This window comes from Cricetulus griseus, chromosome 3, assembly GCF_003668045.3.
Source record: "Cricetulus griseus strain 17A/GY chromosome 3, alternate assembly CriGri-PICRH-1.0, whole genome shotgun sequence".
NCBI classification, from domain to species: domain Eukaryota; kingdom Metazoa; phylum Chordata; class Mammalia; order Rodentia; family Cricetidae; genus Cricetulus; species Cricetulus griseus.
This window is the reverse complement of record NC_048596.1, coordinates 214256392-214283026: the sequence shown is the minus strand read 5'-3', so window position 1 is coordinate 214283026 and position 26635 is coordinate 214256392. Positions and strand designations below refer to the sequence as shown.

General features: G+C 40.8%; 1 protein-coding gene across 3 annotated transcripts in view; it reads left to right on the top strand.

Annotated features, from left to right (window-relative positions):
- Nucleotides 1–26635, top strand: part of Armc3 (armadillo repeat containing 3) — an 81909-nt gene that overhangs the window by 8098 nt on the left and 47176 nt on the right. For all 3 annotated transcript variants that reach the window (XM_035441477.1, XM_035441479.1, XM_035441478.1), the window contains exons 3-7: nt 1223–1348; nt 8157–8225; nt 8685–8860; nt 11631–11825; nt 14316–14499. In XM_035441477.1, the coding sequence (XP_035297368.1) occupies nt 1223–1348; nt 8157–8225; nt 8685–8860; nt 11631–11825; nt 14316–14499 (750 nt within the window). The remainder of the gene's footprint in view (nt 1–1222; nt 1349–8156; nt 8226–8684; nt 8861–11630; nt 11826–14315; nt 14500–26635) is intronic.

Genomic DNA, 26635 nt, shown 5'->3' with positions numbered 1-26635 from the left:
CAGAGGCCATTTCATTATGATAAAGAGGTCAAATAATCTGAAGGCTGCAGAAAATCTTCCGTAGATATGGACCTAATAGGACCTTCCAAATGAGAAAAGCTGGTATTATGAGGAGAGATAAGCATCCACAGACACTCCCCAGAGAGAGTATGCAAGACCTGTTTATCAATAAATGAAAGAATAAATAGACCACAAGTGTAAGAATATGGAAGATTTGACCATCGATACTAATGAATTTAACCTAGTATCGACAGAGCTCTCTAAGAACTATGGAGTGAATGTTATTTCTCAAGAGAATCTTACAGACACCTCAATAAACTGCATTGTGGGGTATAAAACAAGATGAAGCAAGTTTTGAGGGATTCTAAACTATTAAAAATTGTGTCTCCATACCACAGAGGAATCACATTAGAAATCTATCATGCCAGGTATTCTGGGTAATCATGTATTTAATCACAATTAAATACTCAGAAGGTAAGAAACACACTCCTATGTAACTTATGTGTGAAAGAAAAGGGGGATGAAAGTGAAAATTGAAGTAATCTATAAAAATTTGTAGAATGCTGTTAATTGAGTGTTTAGATAAAATTTTATTGCACTGTGTTATAGAACAAGTTTTAGGGTTGGGAGGTGGCTCAGTAGGTAAAAGTGCTGCCCTAAATTTGGATCCCTAGAGCTCATGTAAAAGCCAACTGACTTCTATCCATCTGCATGCCCTCACATGCAAAATACACATGCACACACACACACACACATAAACACACACAGACACACAGATACATTTTTTAAAGTTTCATACTAATAGCTTCAGCTTCTTTTTTAAAGAAAGCAATGGTAAAGGAGAAATTAAACTCAAAGTCAGTAATAAATATAATGGGTATCTGAAAAGAAATTAATGGAACAGAAAACATTAATAAAAAGTGAGCAGAAACCGAGAGCTGGAAAAAAGAAAATGAGGCAATCTTCAGTTCAGTGTGTCTTTTGAGCATGGGTGAAGAATTTGTAAAGAAAACACTATCAAATCAAATCCAACAACTGAATTTCAGGTGAAGACCCCAAGATTTTAGCCAAGTTATTATATCTTCTGTGATTGGCTCTGGAGGCCTCAGATTTGATCTGTGAAAAAGCAGGGAGGGATGAAAAGGCTAAGGGCAAATGAGGGTCAGAACCCCAGGGAGATGGAAGGCATTCATGAGTGGTCTTGTTTTACCTGTGGTGCCAGGTGAGGAGAATAAAGCAACTCTCCTTGAACTTGGAGCTGTGGAGCCTTTGACCAAACTGCTTACCCACGAAGACAAAATAGTAAGAAGAAACGCTACAATGATCTTTGGCATCTTGGCTTCCAACAGTGAGTAACAATGTTTTGAAATGAACACATTCTCCTTCTTTCAAAGTTAACTTTTTTTTTTTTTTTTCCGAGACAGGGTTTCTCTGTGTAGCTTTGGAGCCTATCCTGGCACTCACTCTGGAGACCAGGCTGGCCTGGAACTCACAGAGATCCACCTGCCTTTGCCTCCCGAGTGCTGGGATTAAAGGTGTGAGACACCTCTGTTAAGGAATTCGTCTAAATCTTATTTAAGCCAACTTTAACATCAGCAAAAGAAGGCAGTGTAATGTAACAAATGGTTGTACTGTTTGCTTACCTTGTGTGTATCTGCTTGTGAGTACAGATACCTGTAGCGGCCAGAAGAGGGCATTGGATCTCCTGGAGCTGGAATTGCAGGTGGTTATGTGGGTGCTGGAAACCAAACTCAGGTTCTCTGGAAGAACAGCAAGAACTCTTGAGCACTGAACCATTTATCCAGCCCAGATTTGCTATTTTAATAGATTTTTAACAGATGTGGAGATAAGTATAAAATCACTTCAAAGTTAGTAATGATGTTCTAGTCTAACAGGTTAGGGAAAAAATTATCCCTTAAAATGATTTCACCACCCCCCATGCCAGTTAGTCCAGTGCAATTTGCCTGCACACATGTCAGTTACGCTTCATATAAATTTCCTAGTATATGAAGCCCACAGTAGGTTTTCATAAAGTGACTTTCTAAAATTGCTAACAATTGCTTGTATAAAAATTTAGTTGTATATGCTGAATTCAAATTGTGTAAGTTGAATACTCTTGAATCATATTATGATTTGATTCAAATATTCTCATTTACTTAGAAGTGTGGCATTATAGTATTAGCTAAAACATGATCTTCCAGTTTTAGAACAGCAGTTTGACAGAGTCATACCAACAACAGTAGTCTCTACTTGTGTGCAGGATGTATTTGTCCAGGCATACGTCACTTCTCTGTGTTTTAGAGTAGTTTATAAGTCACAAATTTTGTAACGTACAAAAGTTTCAAAAAGTATTTTGAGCCAACATCTTTGTAACTACAAAAATATTCAATGATACTCTTAACAGAGAATTAATTCAACCATGAAACAAGAGTAGACAGAAATAGACTTAAGTCTCTAGTTACAGTATATGGCTAAGCATCATTTTATCCCTTGCCATGCCCTCCACAGGGTACATCATGGATTCTTCCCTTTCTGTCCCCAAATGGCAGTTTTTCTAGACAACATGTGATATACACAGATATTTACATCTTCAATGATTTTTCCTATTTGTTTTTGTTCTTAATTTCTATCATTTCTCTTACATGTTCATTCATTCATCTATTATCTAATATAGAAAGTATTTGTTTCTTGAGAAACTCTCCAAATTGTTGGTGAAAATTCTCAGTTCAGGATATATATAAATTGTATTTTATGAATATCTTGAGGATTTTGTGACCCTAAATTACAAAGAATTAGGGGATGGGGTGATGTCTCAACAGTAAAGAGTGCATACTGCTCTTGCAGAGGACCAGAGTTTGGTTCCCAGCACCCATACTAGGTGGTTCATAACTGCCTATGACTTCATATAAAGGGGGAATCCATGGCCTCTGGCATCCTCTTGCATCTGCACACACACACACACACACACACACACACACACACACACACAATTAATTTTTTAAAGAAATATGTAGTTGTCCCGCCCCACGTGATGGCAACCTAGGGCAAGATATCCAGGGAGGGGAATGGGGACAAGAGATGCTGAGAGAATGACTAAAAGTCAGGATTCTGATCAAGTAGCAAATTTAATTTTTTCCAGGCTAGCTTATATAGTCAGTAGAGTGGGGTAAAGGGGAGGGAGAGAAGAGGCCAAGAGCCAGGTGTTAGTTTAAGCAGGATGTCAGAAAATTATAGGAGGAGGATGTTGGCAGGGTAAAAAGTTCATGGGTGGTGGGGTGAAGGAAGGTTACCTAGGTAAGTTGTGGGGTATGGGAGGGTTGCCGAGGTAAGTGGGCCTGTGGTTGGAACAAAGGATTGATGTCTCGGTCATGTTGTTCCTTCTGGGTGCTCATGCTTCTAGAAGCCATTTATAATCAAAAGACAGTTCTATAACTGTGTGGCTTGCCAAGTTTGGCCTAAAGGTTCATGCCAAGGTGTATGGCTCCCAACAGAAATATTTCCACATTTGGGTGTTAACTAAGGGGTTCTCTGGGACCTCCCAGGGCCCAGACCCAACCCTATAAGTTTGTTTTGATCAGTACTAGGAGGGCACACCACATCTGTTCATCCAGTGGGGAGAGAACTGTTGCCCTCAGGGTCCCAATAAATACCTAGCTCTCTGGTCTGACTAAGTATGACAGTTTATGAACACATATCTGGTGCAATGAACAATTATGGTAATGAAAGGCTTTCTTCTGATCTCATGAATTAGATTTTTTAAAACCATTATATGACTTGATTGATTTTGTATTTGATGATGTGGCTAACCCATGGTAAACCAAGTTGCTTGGGAAGGTCTCCTTTTCTTGGAAGAATCAACATGTTCACAGCTATACGCATCTCCACTTGTCACACATGTCCTAGAAAACTTGGATAGAAGATGAGCAAGTAGCCATTGGAGCCTAAGAGAGTCATGCCTCCAGGCTAATCTATAAATGAAGGCACCTCCACACGGCTCAGTGACGCATTGTTGGCATGTCTAATAACAACAACTATGATGGATGCTTCTTAGAAACATGTGCCTTCCTGTGGCTTTCATATTCCGTGAACAACTGTGTTCATGGCAGAGGATGCTGGTGCTGGATGCTGGTGCTGGATGCTGGTGCTGGAACTTCACATGAGAAACAGCTCTCCTTTCACAACCTCCTCCTCTACCTCCTTTTCTGTTTGTCCTCCTCCTTCCCTTCCTCTTCCTCCTCCTTCATTTCTGCTTACTCCTCCCCTCTCTCTTTCTTTTCCTCTCTCCATTTTCTTCCTCTTCTTCCTTCCCTTCCTCTTCCTCTTCCTCTTCCTCTTCCTCTTCCCTCTCTTCCTCTTCTGGAAGTCACTGAGCTATGTGTCTGTGCCAAGCTGGAATGATTTAAAAAGACATTGAAGTTACTTTACTGAATTTTTGTTTTTTTTTTTTTTTGTCGAAACACAACTACCACTGTCTTCTGTCTCCTGCCAGTTTGTGTTTAATTCATCCAGAATCCAGAGCACACAACAGATGCAGTGACTACAGTCAGTCACAGATGCAGTGACTGTAGTCAGTCACAGATGCAGTGGTTGTAGTCAGCTATAGAGTCCACGAGAAACCCTGTGTCAGGCAACCTCAGAAACCAGCACTTTGGACCACACAAAGCCACTGGAGAAAGAAGGTGCTGTAAACTGGTGGAAGGTCGAGAATAAATTAGATGGCAAAACCAAGATATTGGGAAAGCAATCAAGCCTGATATAGTGGGGCCCACCTACAATGGGGGAGGCTGAAACAAGGGAATTGCAATGAGTTTGACCTGGCCACCATAATGAATTTTAGCCCTGTTGGAACTACATAGTGAGGCTCTGTCTAAAAGGTAAAATGCAATCAAAACAGATCTGATGAAGTTAGAGCAGGAATTAACTCACTAGCAGATCTGCCTTGACCGGGAGTCATAGGTGGCACCCTACTTAGCCTGACACTGTTCACCTGGGTCCAGGATGGGTCAGAATTTCCATCCAGTTGCCACAGTTGAGGAACTTCACTGTGGAAAAAGAAGGAACCAAGGCTAATATTGTGTTTACAGTGCTTGAAAGAGCAGCTTGCCTGGTATGCTTTTGCCGATTTAACATTTAAAAAAAAGGATTAGATTCTTTGAACAATCTAGTGTCAAAATCAGAATAGTAAGTCCATCAACTGGGTCACCAGTTCACAGAGCTGCAGTGAACTAGAACCATCCGTCAAGCAGGGAGGAATGACTTGGCAGATGTATATTCTCCTGGAGTGGTTCTTGTGCATCTCTGGTCATTTGGTTTAAATTGCACGACATGAGACTCTCTGATGAAGACTTCTTGCATGTTTTGGCAAAACGGTGTGATGTCCACCCGAGACCAAAAGAAACATGCAGCTCTGGGCTTTCCATGTGGTTGCCAATCACACAGAAAGAAAGCAATTGAGAGTGTACAGGCACCCTCATGGTCTGCATTAAGGTCACATCAAGAAGTTTTGAAGCGCCTGAGGATGACATACAAACATACTTACAAATATGCATACAATCTCTGTGAGTTCGAGGCCAGCCTGGTCTCCAGAGCGAGTGCCAGGATAGGCTCCAAAGCTACACAGAGAAACCCTGTCTAGTAAAAACAAAAACAAAAAAAAACAAAAAACAAATATACATACATACATACATACATACATACATACATACATACATACATACGGATCTAAAATTCCAGAAATAGTAGGCCTTTTTTCAAGCATTTAAGATAAGGAATTTTGGTACAGTTGCCAGAAAAATTGTTCTGAATCATGGACTGGCATCAGGACAAAACTTACTGAAAGCAGGTGTATGGAATTTGGTTACCAGTATCTTGCAAGGATCTAAGTATTATGCCAAGACTGTTACCTGTCAATCAGTGGAGAAAATGCTTTTTAAAACTCAGTATTGGATCATAAATACTACCCCCTGCTGTGTCCAGCACAGCTTGGGCTAGAAACCTGACTGAGTTGATATAGGAATGAAGAAATGACAGACATGCATGCAGAAAGTCTGGGATCAGGTGGGCTGCACTCACTATGACAGAGGGCAGCAACTTTTACCCAAGGAACCCAGAACCTCAGTGAGTTTATTATGTACAGACAGAGAGAAGGGCTTATCTGGTTTCAGAAGGAGGCCTTTGCAGGGAAGCAGGCTTTAGGAAACTGTAGCCAAAGCTTTCTGTAAACTCTGTCATCATTCACACCTGGGCTAGAGAAAGGCTCTGTCAATACCCTGAGCCTGACCCAGGAGAGGCTTTGTCAGTTCTTATGGGTCTGAGGCATTGGGGTCCTTCTCAATAACATGTATATTTTCAAGACAGCCTTTGTTTCCCACAACATGGCACCTTGGGACATGGCATGTCCTGGAACCTACAAAAGCTACTGCCTAATTGCTCCACCTTTGCCACCAGAAGTTTTGATACATTGAAGAAAAGCCACAGCTCTGAATTCCTCAGGGAAGGGTGTTCAGTGAATGCCAACCCTATTCAACAATGAATAAGGACAGATTCATCCTAGACAGTTGGCTTCAGTGACCTTTCCTCCAATTCTAGTGGGGTTAATCTTTTCTTACTGATAAAGGAAATGGACCAGAAGTTTGAAAACTAAAGGAAAAGAGGTGTCTTTTTTTCTTCAAAAAACTGGAGTTAAGTCAACAAGATGTAGAGGCATACCTGGCTAGCCTCAGCCTAACAGAAAACACAGACAAGTGAACTTCAAAGGCCAATGCATTTCTCTCTCTCTCTCTCTAGCACTTTTGTCATCTCCAATAATCAAATTGAGTGTAAGCAATAAGGATGTATCAGTCAAAATATGTTAATTGTTTGTATTATACACAAGTTTATGAAAATCTAACTTAAAAATAATCTCAAAATGGAGAGAATAAGTGACCATAGATGCCCAATTCTATCCGATGCACCTGCAATGTTAGCAAAGGCTCTGGGGAAACTGAGGAAGAGGGGTCAGAAATATTGTATGAGCCAGAAGATGAGGACACCTTCTGCAAAATGGAGTCTTCTAGACATGACAGGGAAGTGGTACCTTTGAAATCTCAACAATATGGTTTCCTAAACAAGACCTTGTGTAATAGTAATGAGAGTCAACATGACAGCGTGGATGGGAGGAATGTCACAAAACTTTACCCCTAGATGAGGAGCCACTGAGAAGGCATGAATCTGTTTTCTCACAGACAAGCTTGACAACGTATACTGTCATATGTACATGTGAGTATACATATACACCACACACACACACACACAGAGAGAGAGAGAGAGAGAGAGAGAGAGAGAGAGAGAATAATAATAATAGAAAGTGCCAGCACAAGACACCCCAAGACCAAGTTCTCAGCACAAGGAGGTTTATTTACCCCAGAAGGAAAAAGGGCAGGGAATAAGAGACAAAGAGAGGAGATAGAGGCTGAGGGAGAAGGGGAAAGGATCAAGGGAGAGGGAGAAGTGACATTTGGTTGGGCGTGTTAATTAGGGTAGCCAAAAGGGGGCTTTTGGTTGCTGGACTTCAATTATTTGATAGCTGGGTATTGGCAATAGGCCTCAGGAGAAGGAAGTGGCCAAATAAGGGAATAAGCTTTCATGACTAGCTTTAGGAATGAAATCTAATGATTTTTAGCAAGGAAGAGGGAATGGGGAAAGGGCAAGGCCTGCCAGAGTCATGTTTGCCATGCTCAGGCCTGCTAGAGCATGAAACAATGATTAAAGAAGAAAGGATCATGAATTTGAGAAGGAGTGGGGATATGAGAGAGGTTGAGTGTGAAGGAAAGGTGGAAATGATGTATTAGAACACATGTATCAAAATTTTAAAACGAAAATTAATACATTAAATACAGGACAGTGTGAGTTAGCTTTTCTGATATGTTCTAGGTGTGTCTAGCATGGCTGCTGTCATCCTTTTCAGTGTTGATCAAAAGGCAGATGCTAGATGGTGTCCAAGTGGAGTCATCTGACCTGGGCATGCAACCTTCCTCTTTCTTGTTGCTGCTTAGATCTCGGTATCAATATCCTTAGCCATGAAATCAGATAGAAGCACTTATCTCCACAGCAAATGCTTAGCTAAATTCGACACTATTATTTTAACAAACATCCATATTTTGTCTCTTCCTTTGTAGGTGATGTTAAAAAGTTATTGAGGGAGTTAGAGGTCATGAATTCTGTTATTGCTCAGCTTGCTCCAGAAGGTAACTTTGTGTCCTACATTTATTTCCAAAATGGAACTGATTTCTTTTTACATTTTATTAAACTACACAATGCAAAGAGCTTATAAACCATCCACTGTGAATTGTCATTACGATCTTTCAAGCCACGACTCAATTTGAACTTTTCAGGAAGTGTGATATGAGCAAGATTTATGGAGCTTTGGATTCTAAAGCCTCTGTGTGGTTGTATGGTGTGTGTGTGTGTGTGTGTGTGTGTGTGTGTGTGTGTGTGTGTGTGTGTGTGTAGTCCAGGGCTTTGCATAGGTACTCCACCACTGTAATATATCCCAAAACGCTGACACCCCAGCACTTCCTGTCCCAGCCTACCAGGCAGCTAGGATCACAAGTCTGTGAGATCATTACACCCCTCCTCAAAGCCTATTGTAAAGTAGAGCTTCTGTAAATAGCTAACTCTTTGTCTTGCTTATTTATGATATATAGAAGAAGTGGTAATCCATGAATTTGCAAGTCTTTGTCTCGCAAACTTGTCGGTAGAGTACACAGGGAAAGTACAGATATATGAGCACGGTGGACTGGAGCCACTCATCAGACTGCTGAGTAGCCCAGACCCGGATGTGAAGAAGAATTCTATTGAATGCATCTACAACTTGGTACAGGTAAGGTTAGTTTGTAAACAGTGTTTTGGTGGCAGGGGATACAACTTAGAGCTAAAGTTGCCTAACATGAAGGAGGCTCTGAGTTTTAGTCTCAACACCATTAAAAAAGACTCTTTGAGCAAAAGCCCATTGTAGGGGTGGGGCTGGAGAGATGGCTCAGAGGTTAAGAGCACTTGCTGCCCTTCCAGTGGACCCAGGATCAGCTCCTAGCAGCCACATGGTGGCTCTGGTACAGGGGGATCTGATGCCCTCTTTTGGTCTCTGTGGGCATTGTGTGCTCATGATACACAGGCATGTAGGCAAAACAACCATATACATAAAATACTTTTTGAAGCCCATTATGGAATTTATCTTTCTATTTAAAAAGAATTTTAAAACTCACTAGTTTTGCATAGCTGCTCTCAGCACATTTAGCACTTATCACTCAGAAAAAGATAATGGAAATCCCATATAGATGCCCTTCAATTTTCCCGTTTTATAAGTAAGTGTCTACCACATGGAAAGAAATATATTTTTGTTTTAAAAGAGGACAATCGCATACAAATGAAGGTGGGATTCATATGAATCCACTGTGTTTCTTTTAAAAATGGGAAATGTACAACTCCTGTCAAATCTGGGAAGTGTAAACACAAAAGCACAGCTCTCATCTAAAAGGAAATACAGCTCATTCTAAATGCAAACTTGAGTGACCTTGGCCTGCAGAACAGAGTTATGTCACCCCAGGTCCCATGTTTCCACGTGGAAGCAGGTGCATGAGATTTTATAGTAAGCAGAATAAAGAAAGTCACAAACAAAGGCAAGTTTCAAACACATTGGTGGGCACATCAGAGATGCAGTTACAGCAAGAAAGGGGCATCCTGTAGGTCTCACATGGTATCTGGTGACATTGTAGCTTTGGGTTGGTAGAAGCTTGTAAAGTAATAGAATCAATGGGCTTTCCCTCACCATTTCAGCTTACTTTGCTGTTGTTGTGATAAAACATCCTCACAAAAAGCAGGTTAAAGGAGAAAGAGTTGATTCTGGGTCATAATTCAAGAGTGTGTAGTTCACCCTGGCAGGGAAGTCAAGATGGTGGTAGCATGCAGCAGCAGGTCATGTGACATCACAGTCTGGAAGCAGAGAGCAATGGATTCCCATGCTTCGCTAACATCCTCCATTTCATAGAGTCCAGGATCTGCTGCCCAGGGAATGGTCCCACACACAAGATGGGTCTTCCCACATCAGCGAATGGAATTAAGATAATCCCAAAAGCCTCTCACAGGTGTGCTCACAGGCTTGTCTGGGGGGGGGTGGATTTTGTATTTTTTGTAGTTGTCAGTTAACACTGTCTGTCCAACTCACTCAGCAACTTAAAACTTCCCATCCATGGATCTGGAGTTTTAATCTCAGGACTCCTCCTGGGTGCATTTTTCTCCTTGTTCTTTCAAGTGAAAACAAGAAGCATTACCTTCACAGTTCTTATAACAGAAGAAGCACTGGGGACTAAAAAGGTATTTGGGCTGCTGTAGCTAAATACCACAAGCTGGGTGGCTCAAACAGCAGAAAGCCAGTTCTGAGGCTAAAGGTTCAAAGTTGCAGTGTTAATATGACTTATGCTTCAGAGACTGGGCAGAACCATTCCTTGATTGCCCAGCTTTTGCTAGCAGCCAGCACACCAGTCTCTGCCTTTGTCATCTCCATTCTCATGAGGACATCAATTTTACCTTATAAGGACACCATTAAGGACCATACTCCAGGGTGACTCTGTCTTGTTTAATTACATCAGCACTGCAGTGGGACACAATTTTAAAGGTCACCTATAACTTTTATGCTCAAAGGAAGTTGAATATTCATGGTTAGGTGAAAGAGAAGGAAGGAAAGAAGAAAGCAAGGAAGGAAGGAAGGAAGGAAGGCTAAGCTGAATATGGGGGCATTGTGTGTGTGTGTGTGTGTGTGTGTGTGTGTGTGTGTTGTACATACATGTTTATTCAAGAGTGTGCACATTTGTGAGTGTGGAGGCCAGAGATCATCATCTGGTTTTCTTCAAATACTCTCTACCTTAGTTCTTTGAGGCAGGGTTTCTCACTAACTGGAACTCAATGATTAAAGTAGGCTGGCTAGCCAATGAGTTCGAGAAGCTAGATAGAATACAAGCACACTGCCACTCTGGTTTCTTTACATTGGTTCTGGCTGTCCAGACTCATCTCCCCAGGCTAAATGGCAATACTCAGTTGATTGAGCTACTTCCCCCCTTCCTACCTTCAATGCTATTTAATCATATCTGAGGGTTTTTTTTTTTTAAATGAGATCTTAAGTGTCTTAAGTAAAGGTCATGTATTTGAAAAAAAAAAAAACAGAAAACAAAAAACACCTGCTATAAATTTGCACACAGAGGGTTATCTACAGCACCAAACACATGAAGCTATTTCACAAACAACCCCTCAAAGATAAGAATCTATACTGTTATTTAATCAAACACTATTTGAAACAGCATATCTGTGTAAAAAGAATTGTTTATAGAAGTTTGCAGTGACATAAATCCTGCAAGTGATAGGTAACATTGGCTTCCTGTTCACTCTGTCTGCATTGATAACTTTTTTTTTTTTTGCTGTCAGTTAAGAGGTTTTTTTTTTTTTTTTTTTTTTTTTGTCTATGAGTTATTTTGGAATCTGGAGTCAAAGATGGAGAAATTATAACATAATAATGTTCTCTGCCAGAACAGAGACACTCTTCATCCTTGAGAGCATTTGTTGCAGAAATTATTAATGTGCTCATTTGCATTTCATGGCAGGATTTTCAGTGTCGGACTACACTCCATGAACTAAACCCAATCCCTCCGATATTAGAGCTCCTGAAGTCCGAGTATCCCATTATCCAGCTGCTGGCTCTCAAAACCCTAGGTGTTATTACGTGTGATAAGGAGTCTCGGGCGATGCTGAAAGAGAATCAAGGGCTGGACCAACTCTCCAAGATCCTGGAGACCAAGGTATTTGCAGTATTGCCTTTCACGAGGCTTTCTGAAATGTTGTCCTAAAGTCTGGGTGTTTTTAATTTTATTAAGCCAAGTTTCAGGCATAATTAATTAATGGTTGTGTAAACTTTATTAGGCTGATTAAAGCAGGCTAGTTGTAGAGGCCATCGAGAACTAATAGAAAGTAAGCCTTCTGGCTTTGAAGGTTTAAGATTTTTCTGAAACACCTAGAATTAACCTTTTAATCTCACTATCCATCATGATTGTGGGATGAGGCAAGAAGAGCAATTTACCTTCTAAATACAATGAGAAACATCGGAGCTGAAGTTGCACACAGATCCCAAGGAATACATGGCCCACTTTAAGAGTGTGTGTGTCTCACATCTGCCAGTTACAAAAGCCAATCTAGAAGTTTGCTGCAGGCCATTTAGCTGTATACTCATGGCTCAAATCCATGCTGAAAGACTCCACAGGCTTAATTCCAGAGCCAAGTGCCTATATGTAAATTTCAGATCCACCCTCTCTGCTTCAAAGTATTATGTCATAAAAACTCTATTTAGTATCTTTTAGAAAATAAGGAGAGAGGCACAATTTAGTAAGCCAAAGGCTCCTTGAGTAATAATTTATTAAGTTTAAAACTAACCAACTGGGGGCTGGAGAGATGGCTCGGAGGTTAAGAGCACTGACCACTGCTCTTCCAAAGGTCCTGAGTTCAATTCCCAGCAACCACATGGTGGCTCACAACCATCCATTATGAGATCTGGTGCTCTCTTCTGGTGTGCAGATATACATGGAAGCAGAATGTTGTATACATAATAAATAAATAAAATCTTTTTAAAAATAAAACTAATTAATTATTAGATCTTTCTCCAAAACAACAACAACAGCAAAAAACTCCAGACCTCAGTGTTTGTTACAGAATGGAGGAAATGAAGTACAGTGTCAAAAGCTGTTCTGGTACAATTCTGTTCCCCCACCGCGTCCATGTACCTCTGATTCCATCTAATACAAAGCAACCATCCTGTGCCCATCAGAATGAGTGCAAAGTCCATGTGTGACATTTATTCTTCTTAACATTCAGGAACTTACATCCTATGATGTAAAGGTAATAAAAACCAAATCCTAAATTGTATGATAAGAAGACAAGAGAGTGAAAACAAAGTCATATATTTAGAACACACAAATACAAGCATACACGAACAAGTAACCCTACCAAAATGAAGAAGAAACACTCGGGCAATTGCAGCTTTCATAGTCGTAACATAGTCATAACATGGTCATGACTGACAGCTATCACTACTACTTTCATTAGTCTAGGTTTCTTTTGCCCTCAGCAAAAGCTTCAATGGATCAGAGCTCTTAACTTGCAAGATGACTCATCTTAATTACTAAACACTAGAATGGATTGGGTAGGTTTATTTGCCTGTTTGGTTTTGGTGTGTGTGTGTGTGTGTGTGTGTGTGTGTGTGTGTGTGTGTGTGTGTGTGTAGACAGCATCTCACTGTGTATCCCAGCTGACCTGGAATTTGCATCCATCATCTTGCCTCTGCCTTCTAATTGTTGTGACTATAGCATGCACCACCATATCTACTTGTTCGTTGTAAGTTTTCAACAGACTATGACATTGTTTTTTCCACTGGCTTTAATTACAGTGTGGTAATACCAAGAGACACACTAATAGATCTCATATTTTCTAGGCTACCTTTCCTTTGATTGGCAACCTAATTTCCCCTTGCATAGAAACTCTTCTTTGCCTATTGATTTGGAGGTTACAGCTCAGTGGTAGAGAGTGTGCCTAGCATGGACAAAGCTGGTTCTATACCTAATACTGCCAAAAAAAAATCTCTACTTTTTTTCCCCTGGAGATTTTAGATTTGTATTTGGTGGAAGATAATAGGAACAATTTCAGTTCACTGTAATTACTGAATGTTTCCTTCATTATTTTATCCATAAAACATCTTCAAGTAAGAGAAATGAGAAAAGGTGAGGCAAGTGGTGGTGGGAGATGAGTTACTAAGAATTTCTGCTTCCCTGGGCTTCTATCAACACAGAATTGATCACACAATGTTCTGATGAGTCCCACTCTCCTTGTAATAGTAAAATCTGAAGAGTAATTTTCTTTAACACAACATGGTAGTTGGAATGCGAAATGTCCACCATAGGCGCATGTGTTTAAACACTTGGTCCCCAGACAGTCATGCTGTTTGGGAAGGTCATAGAACCTTTAGGGGTAGAACCTTGCAAGAGGAAGTACATCACTGCGGGCAGGCTTTGAGGGCTTGCAGCCTTGTTCTCACTTCCTGTTCTCACTATGATTCCTGACTGCCCAGGCAATGTGAGTGGCCAGCCTTATCTTTGTGGCAGTGATGAACTGTTTCCCCTTGGAACTGTATGCTGGAATAAAGCATTTCTCCTTCTGAGTTGCCTTGGTCAAGTATTTTGTTGTAGCAACTTGTGACACAATCAAGAAGACAACTTGCAAGTTGTGTTTGTTTTTACTGTTAGGAATGGAATGATCTTCATGTTGAAGCACTTGCAGTGATAGCCAATTGTCTGGAGGATATGGACACAGTGGTGCTGATGCAGCAGACAGGGATCCTCAGAAAACTACTTTCATTCGCAGAGAACTCGACAGTTCCTGACATCCAGAAGAATTCAGCCAAGGCCATTACTAAAGCGGCTTATGATGGTATGTGTCTTCTTAACATAATCTCAACACACATTTTACTCTTGCATTCTTAATTTTGATGAATACTTATATACACTAGAGCATCAGCCTGCTTTAAATACCCCCTCTGAGAAGAGCAGGATATGTAATAGTTAGAACCCAAACATCTCTCAGCCAACAAGGTAAAGTGCAGATTGCTTTGTCAGAGGGTTTACAAACTTAATACCACTTAATTACCATCTCATTTCTAAAAAGGAGTTTATTACGAGTTTATTTAAGCTTGAAGCCTTTATTTCTCCTGAAATTGAAATGATAGAGGACACACAGGGTGTTTGTGATTTGAAAACATTGTTTTGCAAGATCCACACTCGGAATGGCATCAAAGGACTGTCAAGTTTCAGCTGGAAGCTAGTCGTGCCATGTCATACAGCCACAGAAAACAATATGCTTGTGCAATGTACATAATACAGTTTTCATTTCTTCGACAAGATGTGTTGTCATAAGCCTGTATAATAGAAGTGATGAATTACATCCCAAGCACTGAAGATGCAATGATAGCTCTAATTTATGAATATATAGGGGATTTTGTAAATAAAAGATGGGAACTTATTTTACCCCTTCTGCATCACTACTCTTAGAAATGATGGCAGCTTTGACTGTTTCTATGATTTACATTCTAAAATACATACTCACATCTGTATATATGTCTCTGTATACATCATGGAGAACATTTTTTTAGCCCATACTAGATTTCCTAAAGGCTTTTTTAATGCAGCACATACAAGCTCACTGTGAAGTATAATCAGCATACTAGGGCTTCATGGGTTACCCTGTCACCACCAAATCTACATGCAGGCTGTAAAATTAAGATTTTTTAAAAAATATTGGAAATGTATATGAGGGGGTGCAGTAAAGAAACTCCTGAAATGACCTCTCCATTATTGGGAAGGTTTTTTATTGTGAGTCGGAACATTCAGAGGGATCTGGAAAAGCCCAGGGCAGAGGGAAAAGAAAGCATACTGGACATGGCCAGGGCTGTCTGCAAGAGACACAACAAGAAAGAATACTAAGAATAGTGAGCTTAGCTGGGGGTGGGCTGGGGATAAATGAGAAGAGTAAGGATGCGATCGTGGAGGCTTTGAAATGTATAACATGTATTTGCGAGTAGGGACTGTAGGAGCCTGGAGATCAGCATGGCTTTGATTTGCAACAACAGGTCCGTATTAGTGGAGCCATCTGTCCCTTCTGCCAGAGGTAGGGGAAATGGCTCTTTTGGGGGAAGAAAAACCTGTTTCACAAGTTCCTGAAGGATGCTGGCTTTTATCTAACTGCCAAGAATCCTGTATAGTCTAGATACACGGACTGCCTGAGACCTAACAGGCAAATGTTGGCTTCCCCCAGGTCTACCCAAAGGAACTTAAATGTTGTCACACTGGGCCAGTTTTGTTTTCATTCTATTCCAGGATTCTTGATGAAGTGAGGCCCAAAGAGTGCTGTAATGATAACCAAACAGTGTCACACCCAACGTGCTTTGCCCATCTTCTCTGAGAACTGGTGTGGCTGAATCTTTCTAGATTTGTTGCAAGGTAGTTTCATGGTGGTTGTATAAAGTGAGGACATGACTGCTTGGAGGTATGGTTGAAGGAACGTTTTTTTATTATAGATATGAGGAAGTGTGTAGTCAGAGGCATCTGGAAGCAGGGAAAGAAAGCAGTGTACTGAACATAACCAGCAGAGTGGACTTGGCCATAAGAGGATAGTGAGATGGGGAAAGCAAGAGGGGAAGGCAAAAGAGAGAGACAGTGAGTGCATGGCCAAAATAGCAGGGGAATGAGAAGCTGCAGGAAGTGAAGCCCATGTGTTGAAGATTAGACTAGGGGGCAGGGTGAGAAGAGCTGAGAAGAACCAGGATGTCAGCATGGACTCAGTGACAAGTAACTGTGATGGTGAGAGTTAGGCCTGTTAGGCCAGCATGTGATTTGGTATATTCACAGGCACCAGGGGTAGCTGGTTTGTCTTGAGTTTCTTTTGGACCTGACAATCGTGTGACAAAGCATGGGTGGGGCAACAGGCAGTATTCCTGGAGTACCAGGCTCAGTACTAGACCAGATACTACTACTGCACTGACCTGCTTGCCTGGCCGTGAGGGAAGAGCAGCACCTACAAACCTGTCCTTTCATCTATCCATTCATGATTTTGTTTACACAAACTGAGACAGGCAAACAAGCAAGCACTCACAAAGTTGTGCCAACCATGTATGACAACTCAGGGAAGAGAAGTCTTAGGTTTCAAGCAGAGCTTACAAGTCCAGACGTGGAATCAATAGTGGAAATTTCCTGGGCAAAGAAGAACTGGGTGGGGTGTTCCCTGAAAGGAAAGGTTCCAGATCTGAAGATTTGCAGGATGCCTAGTGAATGGAATGCAGCAGAGCACTGAGAATGTTGGTTGAGGCTAGGGAAGCAATGAGGAATAGTTGTAACCCAAGATATTTAACATCGAGGAAAAACCACTGAAGAGACAGAGTGAAGAGACAACATTGCACTCTTCAGACTGTAAAGATGAGCACTCTTAGCCGGGCGTTGGTGGCGCACGCCTTTAATCCCAACACTCGGGAGGCAGAGGCAGGCAGATCTCTGTGAGTTCGAGACCAGCCTAGTCTCCAGAGCAAGTGCCAGGATAGGCTCCAAGCTACACAGAGAAACCCTGTCTTGCAAAACCAAAAAAAAAAAAAAAAAAGATGAGCACTCTTGCTATAACATTAATAAGAGATTGGAAACATGTAACTCAACTCAGAGAACCAGGAGGAGGTTGCTATGGTGATCTAGGTGAGGTAAGATGATTACCTGGGAGGATTTGGAGGTGTAGCTGAGAGGTAAAATACTGTCTTAGCATGCACGAGAGCCAGCACACACACACACACACACACACACACACACACACACACACACACACACACACGTACACACATCCGGAAAGTATCCTGACAGAAATACAAATTGCATGCTTTCTCACATGTAGAAGCTGCAGGATTGATCTCACAGGAATAGAAACTGGAACAGTGTTACAAGAGTCTGCATTAAGTCTGGGAGAGGGGTGTGGAGAGGGGAAAGTTAATGGAGACAGCCCTTCTGATGTCCTACAGCACAGCAGGATAAAATGCTAGACAATGATCATTTCAAAACAGTCAATAGAGAACATTTTTAGTGTTCCTAACTAAAAAAAAATGATGGTATCTGAGATGGTGGATTCCAGTTACCCTGACTAATTTATTACACATTGTATACATGTATGGAACACCACATGGGATGGTGTATAATTACTATATAATTACTGTACACCAATTAAAAATAAAATATACATTAAAAAGTATATACCATTCTTTGACTTTGACAAATGTGTGTGCATAACATAAAATCATCAAAAGTCTTAGGGCTTGGGAAGGATCAGTGAATTAGCAAGGTTGTTATACATGTTTGAGGACCAGACTTTGGTCCTCAACACCCACATATATATTACACCTGCAATCCCAACACTGGAAGGCAGAGACAGTAGAATCCTGGAACTTGCTAGCCAGCCAGTGTAGCCAAATTGTTGAACTCCAGGTTCAGTGGAGAACAATAGAGGAAGATATCCACTCTTGACCTCTGGTTTCTATACATATAGGTATAGGCATGTACATTCCCTGTACATGCACACACATTCATATACCACAAGTGCACACTCACACAAGTCTTGCGTATGATTTTTAACATGATTTGAAGTTGGTTATAGAGAAGGTAGACAGACAGACAGACATACAGAGGAATATAATACAAATATATATACACACTGGTGCCATGACACAAATGTGGTAAGCCCAGACAGACTCAAGGCACTGTGTGAGTAGAGCCACCAGCCCTGTTCTTGGCCCACAGAGAGGCTCTGTAAGCATTTATAGAATGGTTACATGGGCTGAAGTAGGCAAGAAGTGAGACCTAGGATGAGACCGGTTATCTGACTTGGGCAACTAAGAACAATATAATGCAACTCCTGAAATGGGAACACAAAAGAAGTGCAAGTTTGAAGAAAAGGAAACTAGTGCCTTCTTTAATATTCTGATGTAATACTAGTAGCATAAAACTCACCTCCATACCCACTGTTATGTGCATAGTTCAGTGGCATTAATTGCATTCCACTTCCAGGGCCCCTTCCCATATGCAGAGCATCACCCAGAGTGTCTCAGATGGTAACTCTGCTTGCTTCTCTCTGCCAGCTATCCTGCTCTGTCCCTACACATCTGGCTGCTGTAGTCACTTCATGTTCTTAGGATCATACAGAATTTGTCCCTTTGTGGTTGTATGGCACTTAGCATGCTGTCCTCAAAATACCCATCCATATCGTAGCATTATCAAGATTTCCTTGTTTTTAAGGCTGAATAATACGTCTTTGTTTATGCCACATTTTGATTTCCCATTCATCCACTGATGGACAGTTGGGTTGCTTTTTCCCTTTTGGCTATTGTGAATGCAGCTGCTATGAACGTGGGTAAACAAATACTTCTTTGACTCTGCTTTCCCTTCTTGTGGTATGTACCAGGAAGGCTTGCTAACTCACATGCTAATTCTATTTTTTAATCCTTTGAGGAACTTCCACATTTTCTTTAACAGCTGCACTGTTTTTTGTTTTGTTTTATTTTGTTTTGTTTTTTTTCCATTCCCAGGGACAATGCCCAGGGTTCAATTTCTCCACCTGCTGGCCAAAACTCATTACTTTGTTTTTTGATAGTAACTGTCCTACTAGGTACACAATGACATCTTGTCATTGTTTTTATTAATACTTCCCTAATAATTAGAAATGTTAACTAACTTCTTCATCCTCTTATTAATCCACATTTATAATTTTCAGAGAAATATCTTAGTTGTTTATGTGCGTACATGGAGGCCAGGGAGCAATCTTGGGTGTTCCCTCAGGCACTGTCCACCTTTTGTTGTTCTTTATGCAAGGCAAGATCTCTCACTGGTCAGAACCTACCAAGGAACCTAGGTTGACTGACTAGTCTGCTCAAGGGACCCACATGCCTTCATTTTCCCTGTGCTGGGATTACAAGCATGAGTCAACACTGCTTGGCTTATTTTTAATGTGAGTTCTGAGGATCAAACTCAGGTCCTTGTGACTGAACTATCTTCTGAGAACCATTTTTTTTAACTTTCATTTTGAGACGAGGTCTCACTAAGCACCCAGACTGAACTTGAACTTACCCTGTAGACCAATCAGGCCTTACACTTGTGGCCCCTTTTCCTCAGCCTCCCAAGTATCTGGGTTTTCAGGCCCACCTTTGTTTTGTTTGGACAGAGTTGTAGAGATTATTCATGTATCATGGATACCAACCCCTTAACTATGGTTATCCAATATTTTTCCCTTTGTATGGCTGCCTTTGTGCTCTTCTGATTGTGGCTTTTTTATGCATATGTGGTTTTCATTTTGATATAGTTCAGTTTATCTATTTGCAGCATCATGTCCAAGTGCGTTCTGCTAAATTCATTGTTGTGAAGACTTTCTCCTATTCGAAGGTTAGGTTTCATGCTTCCAGCTCTTACATTTGGTTCCTGGCCTACTGTGAGCTATTTTTTGCATGTAATTTAAGGACATATCCAACTTCTCACTTGTGTATGCATATAGCCAATTTTTCTAGCATCATTGGTTGGAATCCATTTTTTTCCTCTGTAACACCAAGTAATTCTAGCATATAGTTTCTGAGCTCATTGTGGCACTTAATGTCTTCTGATTCTACTTCCTTATGTTGGTCCTAAAATAACTACCTTTCAGCTTCAAGTCGTGTCTCCTCTGTCTTAATTTTAGGATCTAATGACTAAATCTGTATTGACTTCGCCTCTGCCTTTGTCACTGTGTCATTCCCTTTAGCCAGGACTTTCTTAGACTCAAGATCCCTTCTTTCAGACTCTTCCCTCTGCATCCCGTCCTTAGGTTGAGCATCCTGTGATGATTCTCATCTCTTCAGGACTTCCTTGTGACTGTGAGATGCCCCCTCCCCAAGTATGTACACGAACATCATGAAGATCATTTAGAACAAACAGGCACTGACACTTTCTATAATACAAAGACAGTCTGGCTAAGGATGGTTTTAAATTTCAGTCTCAGGAAGCAGTGTTTTTAGTCAGTCTTCACCACATTGGCTAGTGGGTCAGACCCGGAGAGACTGACGGACAGTGATTTCCAGGCCCCTTTTTGAGTGAGGACAAGAGTTCAAAGTTTTCCAAATTAGATTGTAATGTTTGTTTTTATTTGTAGGATTTTTTTAAATAATTTTTTTTGATTTGCACTTTCTAAAATTCAAGTTTTGCTTTGAGATTAGCATGGCATTTTCTAGAATGCAGTCAATGTATACAAGTGGTCTAGACCATCCTAACAAGGCTACTCTGCTTGTGAATGAACAAGTACTTACCATTTGGCTGCTTCATGGGAGGTGCCAGTCCAGAAGATAAGCATGAACACTGGGAGCAAGGAGTAAATGACTGTTGTTGGGTGGACAGTGGATGCGTTTCCTGTAGGATGTCAGATTGGGTGTTTATATTGTCATGTTCTAGTTTCTCTAGTTGACCCATCACAGACGAAGTGTATGTTAGATGCCTCTTACTATATTGTTTCGGTTGCTTTTCTAGAGGAATGAATGCTTAGTAACTTTGACTTGCTTAATACTGTCTTACATTCACTTCTAATCACATTCGTTAAAAAAAATCTCAATCATGGACTCTAACTTTAAGTTCTAATTTGATACTAAGGTCAATACAATATCATCAAAGGTAGTTTGGGGAAACAACAAAACAAAACATTCCTTAAGCATGAGACAGCTTAGATATAGTGTAGCTGGGTAGAGGGAGCAAACAAGAACCCTGAGCAGCCCTCAGCTGAGCAGTGCTATAGTGTAGCTGGGTAGAGGGTGCAAACAAGAAGCCTGAGCAGCCCTCAGCTAAGCAGTGCTAGGAAGCTGCGCTACCTACCATTGACAGCCATTAAGGACAGTGTGAAGATGTAGGGTTAGATTTGTTTATGCAACTTCTATATTTGAACTTACTTCTGACTTCTTTATTTTCAGTACTTTTTAAAACATAGATCTTTAAAAATTTGTAGAGTTAAAGTTATAGTAATATAACTACAGGTAAGTCTGTGTATCTATGTAAAGGAATAGCTATGTAAGAGTCCCTTTACCAAATAGCTACGAGTCTCTCTTTTTAAGGAATCTCTTTACTATGACATTCCATTTTATCTACAGTTCTAATCTAGATTTCCAGGCAAATAGAGTCTATCTCAGTATACATGATCAATTTGCCATGCTAATGCTGGCTTCCTTTTGTATTTTGTTTTTTATTTGTTTCTCAAATTAAGGTATATTTTTCAGTTAAAATTTTATTTTGCAGATACCCAAGAGTTCTATTTTTAAATTTATTACAGAATAGTTATTTAAATTTACTATTTAAAATCTATTAAATTTATATTTATTGGGGAGTGAGTGGATGTGTATGAGTTCAAAGCACAACTTGTTAGAGGCAATTCTCTCTGTGTGTGTGGGACCTGGGGACCAGGCAGTCTCAGGAGCCTAGTTGTATGTTTTTGAGTCCTTACCTATGAATGTGCTTGCTGTCTTTGGATGTGTTTGACAATTCACTTGGTTCTAGAAATACTGGATAACATTTCTCCTTAACTCTCTTTGAATCTTGCTTTTTGTAGAGTCTCAGCCTGCACCCTGATTAACTTTTCCTATTTTATGTGTGTTTCTATCTTTTATTTGGGTAAAATCTTTTTTTAATTAAATTCAAAAGGTCTGGGACTAGAGAGGTGACTCAGCAGTTAAGAGCACTCGCTGCTCTTGCAGAGGACCCAGGATCAATTCCCAAAACACATGCAATGCTCACAAGAGTCTATAACTCCAGTCCCAGAGATCCTATGCCTTCTGGCCTCCAAAGGCACCAGGAATAACATGTGTATAGATATTCATGCAGTCAGAACACATACACTCCTAAAGTACAAATACTTACTTAATTAGCAAAAAATAATACATTTGACAAGTTACTCAAATGTGTCTTCGTCTCCTTCCCCACACTCTCTGTGCTTGTATTCCCCCCGAAAAGCGATAAATATTTATTCTACTGTTTTTGTGTTCTTGTCTTTGCTTTGCTTAATCTCTATTCCCTGTGAAGTACTTCCTGTCTTTAAAGGTCCTCTGTCCTTTTCCTTCCATTCCTGCCCTTCAATGGTAGAGCTGCACTGTTACTGTGGATTGCAGACTGCTCTGCCTTGGCCTGAGTGCAACTAGCCGATAAGGCTCCCACAGAGTCTTTGACTGTGTTCCCCACAGCTGAGATGTCAGGGGAATCATTTGGTCCAGGTTTGGATGGGGGCTGGGGTGTTCTTGTTCTGTAGAACCACATCATCACTGTTCTGTATTCTGCTGGTATCAGTTCTAGCCAGGTGGAGGTTAATAGGAGTGGACCATATACTAAGAGGTCATAATTTTGACTGGGAGTAATTTGTAGAAGTTCTTCTACTCTTGCCCTACAATCCTCTTCTCTCTCTTTTTTAGTCAACCTCTCTGACAGACAAGCTAACTTTTAAGTAGCTCTACCTCCTCAGTTTCTCTCCATTGCTGAACCCACCAATCACAAAGCAGCCTTGTAGAATGTGACATGAACATGACATAAAGTATTAACCGTATCCTTGAGACAAATATCTTCCTTCGTTTTAAGCTCTAACTGTGCGGGACACCCACTGTTGATGGTCACCTCCTCCTTACACTTGTCTTCCTTGCCATTTCTAGAACATGTCTCTCACTTAGCTCTTCTCCCAGTTGTCAAGCCAAAACCCTTTGCATTTCATCCATCATTTCGATCCTAAACTTGTCTTCCGGTCTCATGTCTTGTTCCTTCTAAAATCTCCCAGAGAACTCTCACTTATGACTAATGTCTGCACCACTTCCTTCTCTGCTTGAAAGTCTCAAATCTGTCTCTAATTCCGACATGCCTGCTGAATCTCTGCCTGCTGCTTCTTATGGCTCCATGCATGGCTTCCAAGCTTATGGCTTCCAAGCACATGCAAATACTGCACCCAATCAAGCTTTAGGGGAGTCTCGAATCTCTTTGAGAATCTGATCAGAGTAAGCTTGCCAGCATTTAAATATGGACATTATTCTTCGTTCAATCTCAGAGATATGTGGACTGTCTGAAGCTATCTTTGTCTCCCAGATTATAGCCTCCAAATGAGGAAAGCAAGGACAAGCAGGATCAAGTTGGCACACCCTCACTCACCATTAGTGTTCATCTGATGGAGTCACACCCCCTTTGGTTAGATTTGAACTTGCCCTGTCTCTCTCTGGTGTGCTGTATTCTGCAGAACATGATTTATGCTAGGCTAAGGTTTTGTATTCATTTGCTCTGGTTTTGGTCCTAAGTCTTTGGATTTGGGGAAATCTCATTTCAACCTATTGCTGTCCATGCTCTTCAAATGGTTAGATTCAAAAAGAAAATCAAAATGCTTATTTCTACTCTTTTTCAAGGTGTCAATGAAATAACTGGTTTCTCTTTCTGGGCCTATAAGATTAAGTGTGTGTGTGTGTGTGTGTGTGTGTGTGTGTGTGTGTGTGTGTGTGTGCCTGTGTGGGTACACATGCGCAAATGCATGTGTATGTATGCATGGGTGTGTATCTGTGTGTATGTGTCTGTGTACATGTGAATATGCATGTGTAAGCATGTATATATGTGTGCACATATGTGTGAAAGCACATGTGTGTAGGGGAAGCTGTAGCCAGCCCCTAAGTAGACGTGGCTACAGCTTCCCATGTTTCACACAGCATTGTGGAGGTAAATGCACAGGCTGCGGTGTTGGTCCTCACCTTCTCCCTTGTTTAAGAATAGGTCCCTGCTGCTGTTTGATGCTATGTGCACCAGGCTAGCTGGTCTAAGAGCTTCTAAAGATTCCCTTACTTTCTCTTCCCACCTCTTTAAAGGGGTGTGCTGGGATTATAGAGACCTGTGTGGGACAATGGCCACTTCAGAGAATTGTCAAGGACAAGTATTCCATGCGAGTTTGTTCTAGCTCTCAGCCTCACCCTTCTTTATGTCAGCACACTAAGTGTTATTTTCAAAGGGCATTACACTATTAGTAACATAACTGTCTAGCATCGGGCCTTTCTGGGTGCTCTGGGGATTTGAACTCAGGTCATCAGGCTTGTGTGGCAAGCACTTTACCCAAAGAGCTATTGTCCTAACCCTCAGACTATTGACAAATGTGATTTAAGCTGGTAAAGCCCATTCTGCTTTAAACATATTTCCAGTTTCCTGTACGAGACCTTAATAGACTTTCTTATGATAAATTTTAAAACCTATGCATAAACTCAAATAATCTGACCTGCTATTATGAAATACTAGGCAAGCATTAGAAGGAGAATCAACCTTCACTGACTATCAGAATGTCCATTTCTGGATGGGTAGGGTTTCCATCTGCTCTAACATCACTCAGTGGAGTTCTCCTGTACATTAAAATTCCATCAGCATCCACCTCTCTGGTCTCAACTCTTAAAATTGTTTGTTTTAAAAAATTGAGCTCTCTCTCTCTCTCTCTCTCTCTGTGTGTGTGTGTGTGTGTGTGTGTGTGTGTGTGTGTGTGTGTGTGTGTGTCAGTTCTGGGGACCAAACCAGTCTCTTGAACATGATAGGTCAGTGCTCCACAACTGAACTATACTCACAGCTCTATGATATATTTACAATCCTACTTATGTGGCTGGTAACTTTCCTTTGTCCTTTCTGGCATATTCTCCCTGAGTCGATTCTGCCTTTTGTGACTAAAGGGACACTGGAAACCTTTGTCTAGTAGTTTTTCAAATCCAGTGGGCACCTAGGTGGTTAAATTTTCTCAGACTAGGAGATATCTAGAGAAAGAGACAATTTCATAAACATCCATGCTTACTGTCTTAATAAATCCACAAGAGTGGACCCACTTCTGATGGAATGCACAGGCCATTGCAATCTCTGCTTCTAATTTTTAGCCACATTTGTTAACAGAACTGTTCAATCTAAGCAGTAGGGCCAACCTTCTTGGTCCTCTGCTAGAGGACCAGGTGGTGCCTTTGTCCCTTGCTGGGTTACTTCCTACTTGTTGGGTTATTAATTTTGTCTACTTGTCCACAACCCCAAGTCACCTCTCCCTGTGTGCCTAATGGTAGACCACTCTGTTTCCACAGCCTGTATTTCTTGTCTGTTTTTCGAATTAATTTGTGGACGGTCTTGACCTCTATCTGCCAGATTCATTAGACATATCAGCTACACTGCTGAACCCTCAAACATAGCAAGGACTAAGTTATCTCCGAGTATTCCTGTATTGAAAATAAATAATTAGGTAGAAATTTAAAGTTTTCCCCAGTTAGAAAGTAGTAAGTTTGGACAGATGTTAGTCCTTATTCTGTTAGAAAGAACAAAGCTACTATCAGTATTAATTTGTAATGTGGTTTTACTTTCTAACATTACAATAACTTTTTTAGATGAGTGTGTGTGTTTTCATTGTTTTTCCAAAGCAGTTGAGACATGTAAACAAACAGACACTTTGACTTGCATTTCCCACTGTGGGAGGCAGGGTCAGCATGCCTTTGACCTGGCACCAGTCAGAAGGTGGGAAGGTGTTAATTGCCAAGAGTTTATGGGCTGGTGCTAGTATCTTAGCTGGGAGCAAAAGTGGGACAATGGCCACTCCAGAGAATGGGCAAGGACAAGTATTCCAGGAAAGTTTGTTTTTAGCTCTGAGCCTCACCCTTCTTTGTTAGCACACTGAGTGCTATTTTCAAAGGGCATTGCTCTGTTACTAACATAGCTGTCTAGCATCTCTATTAGCTGCATAATTAAAGCACAAATACTTCTTGGCATTGTGATTCAGTGGAAGTACTTGGTTAATATGTTAATTCATCTTTTAAATCTATTATAGCCACACCACAGTCAGCACTTTTGAGGTTTGGTGAACACAGCTGGATTTTGAGAACATTCCCAGCAGGGCTGAGAAACTAATTGCCCACACTGTTTATTTAAATTATTTTGTAAAAATATAATTGCCCAAAGTATTTACTTAAATTATTTTTGTAACTTCCCAGTTTTTACATATATACTGAGTGTTTTTTTTT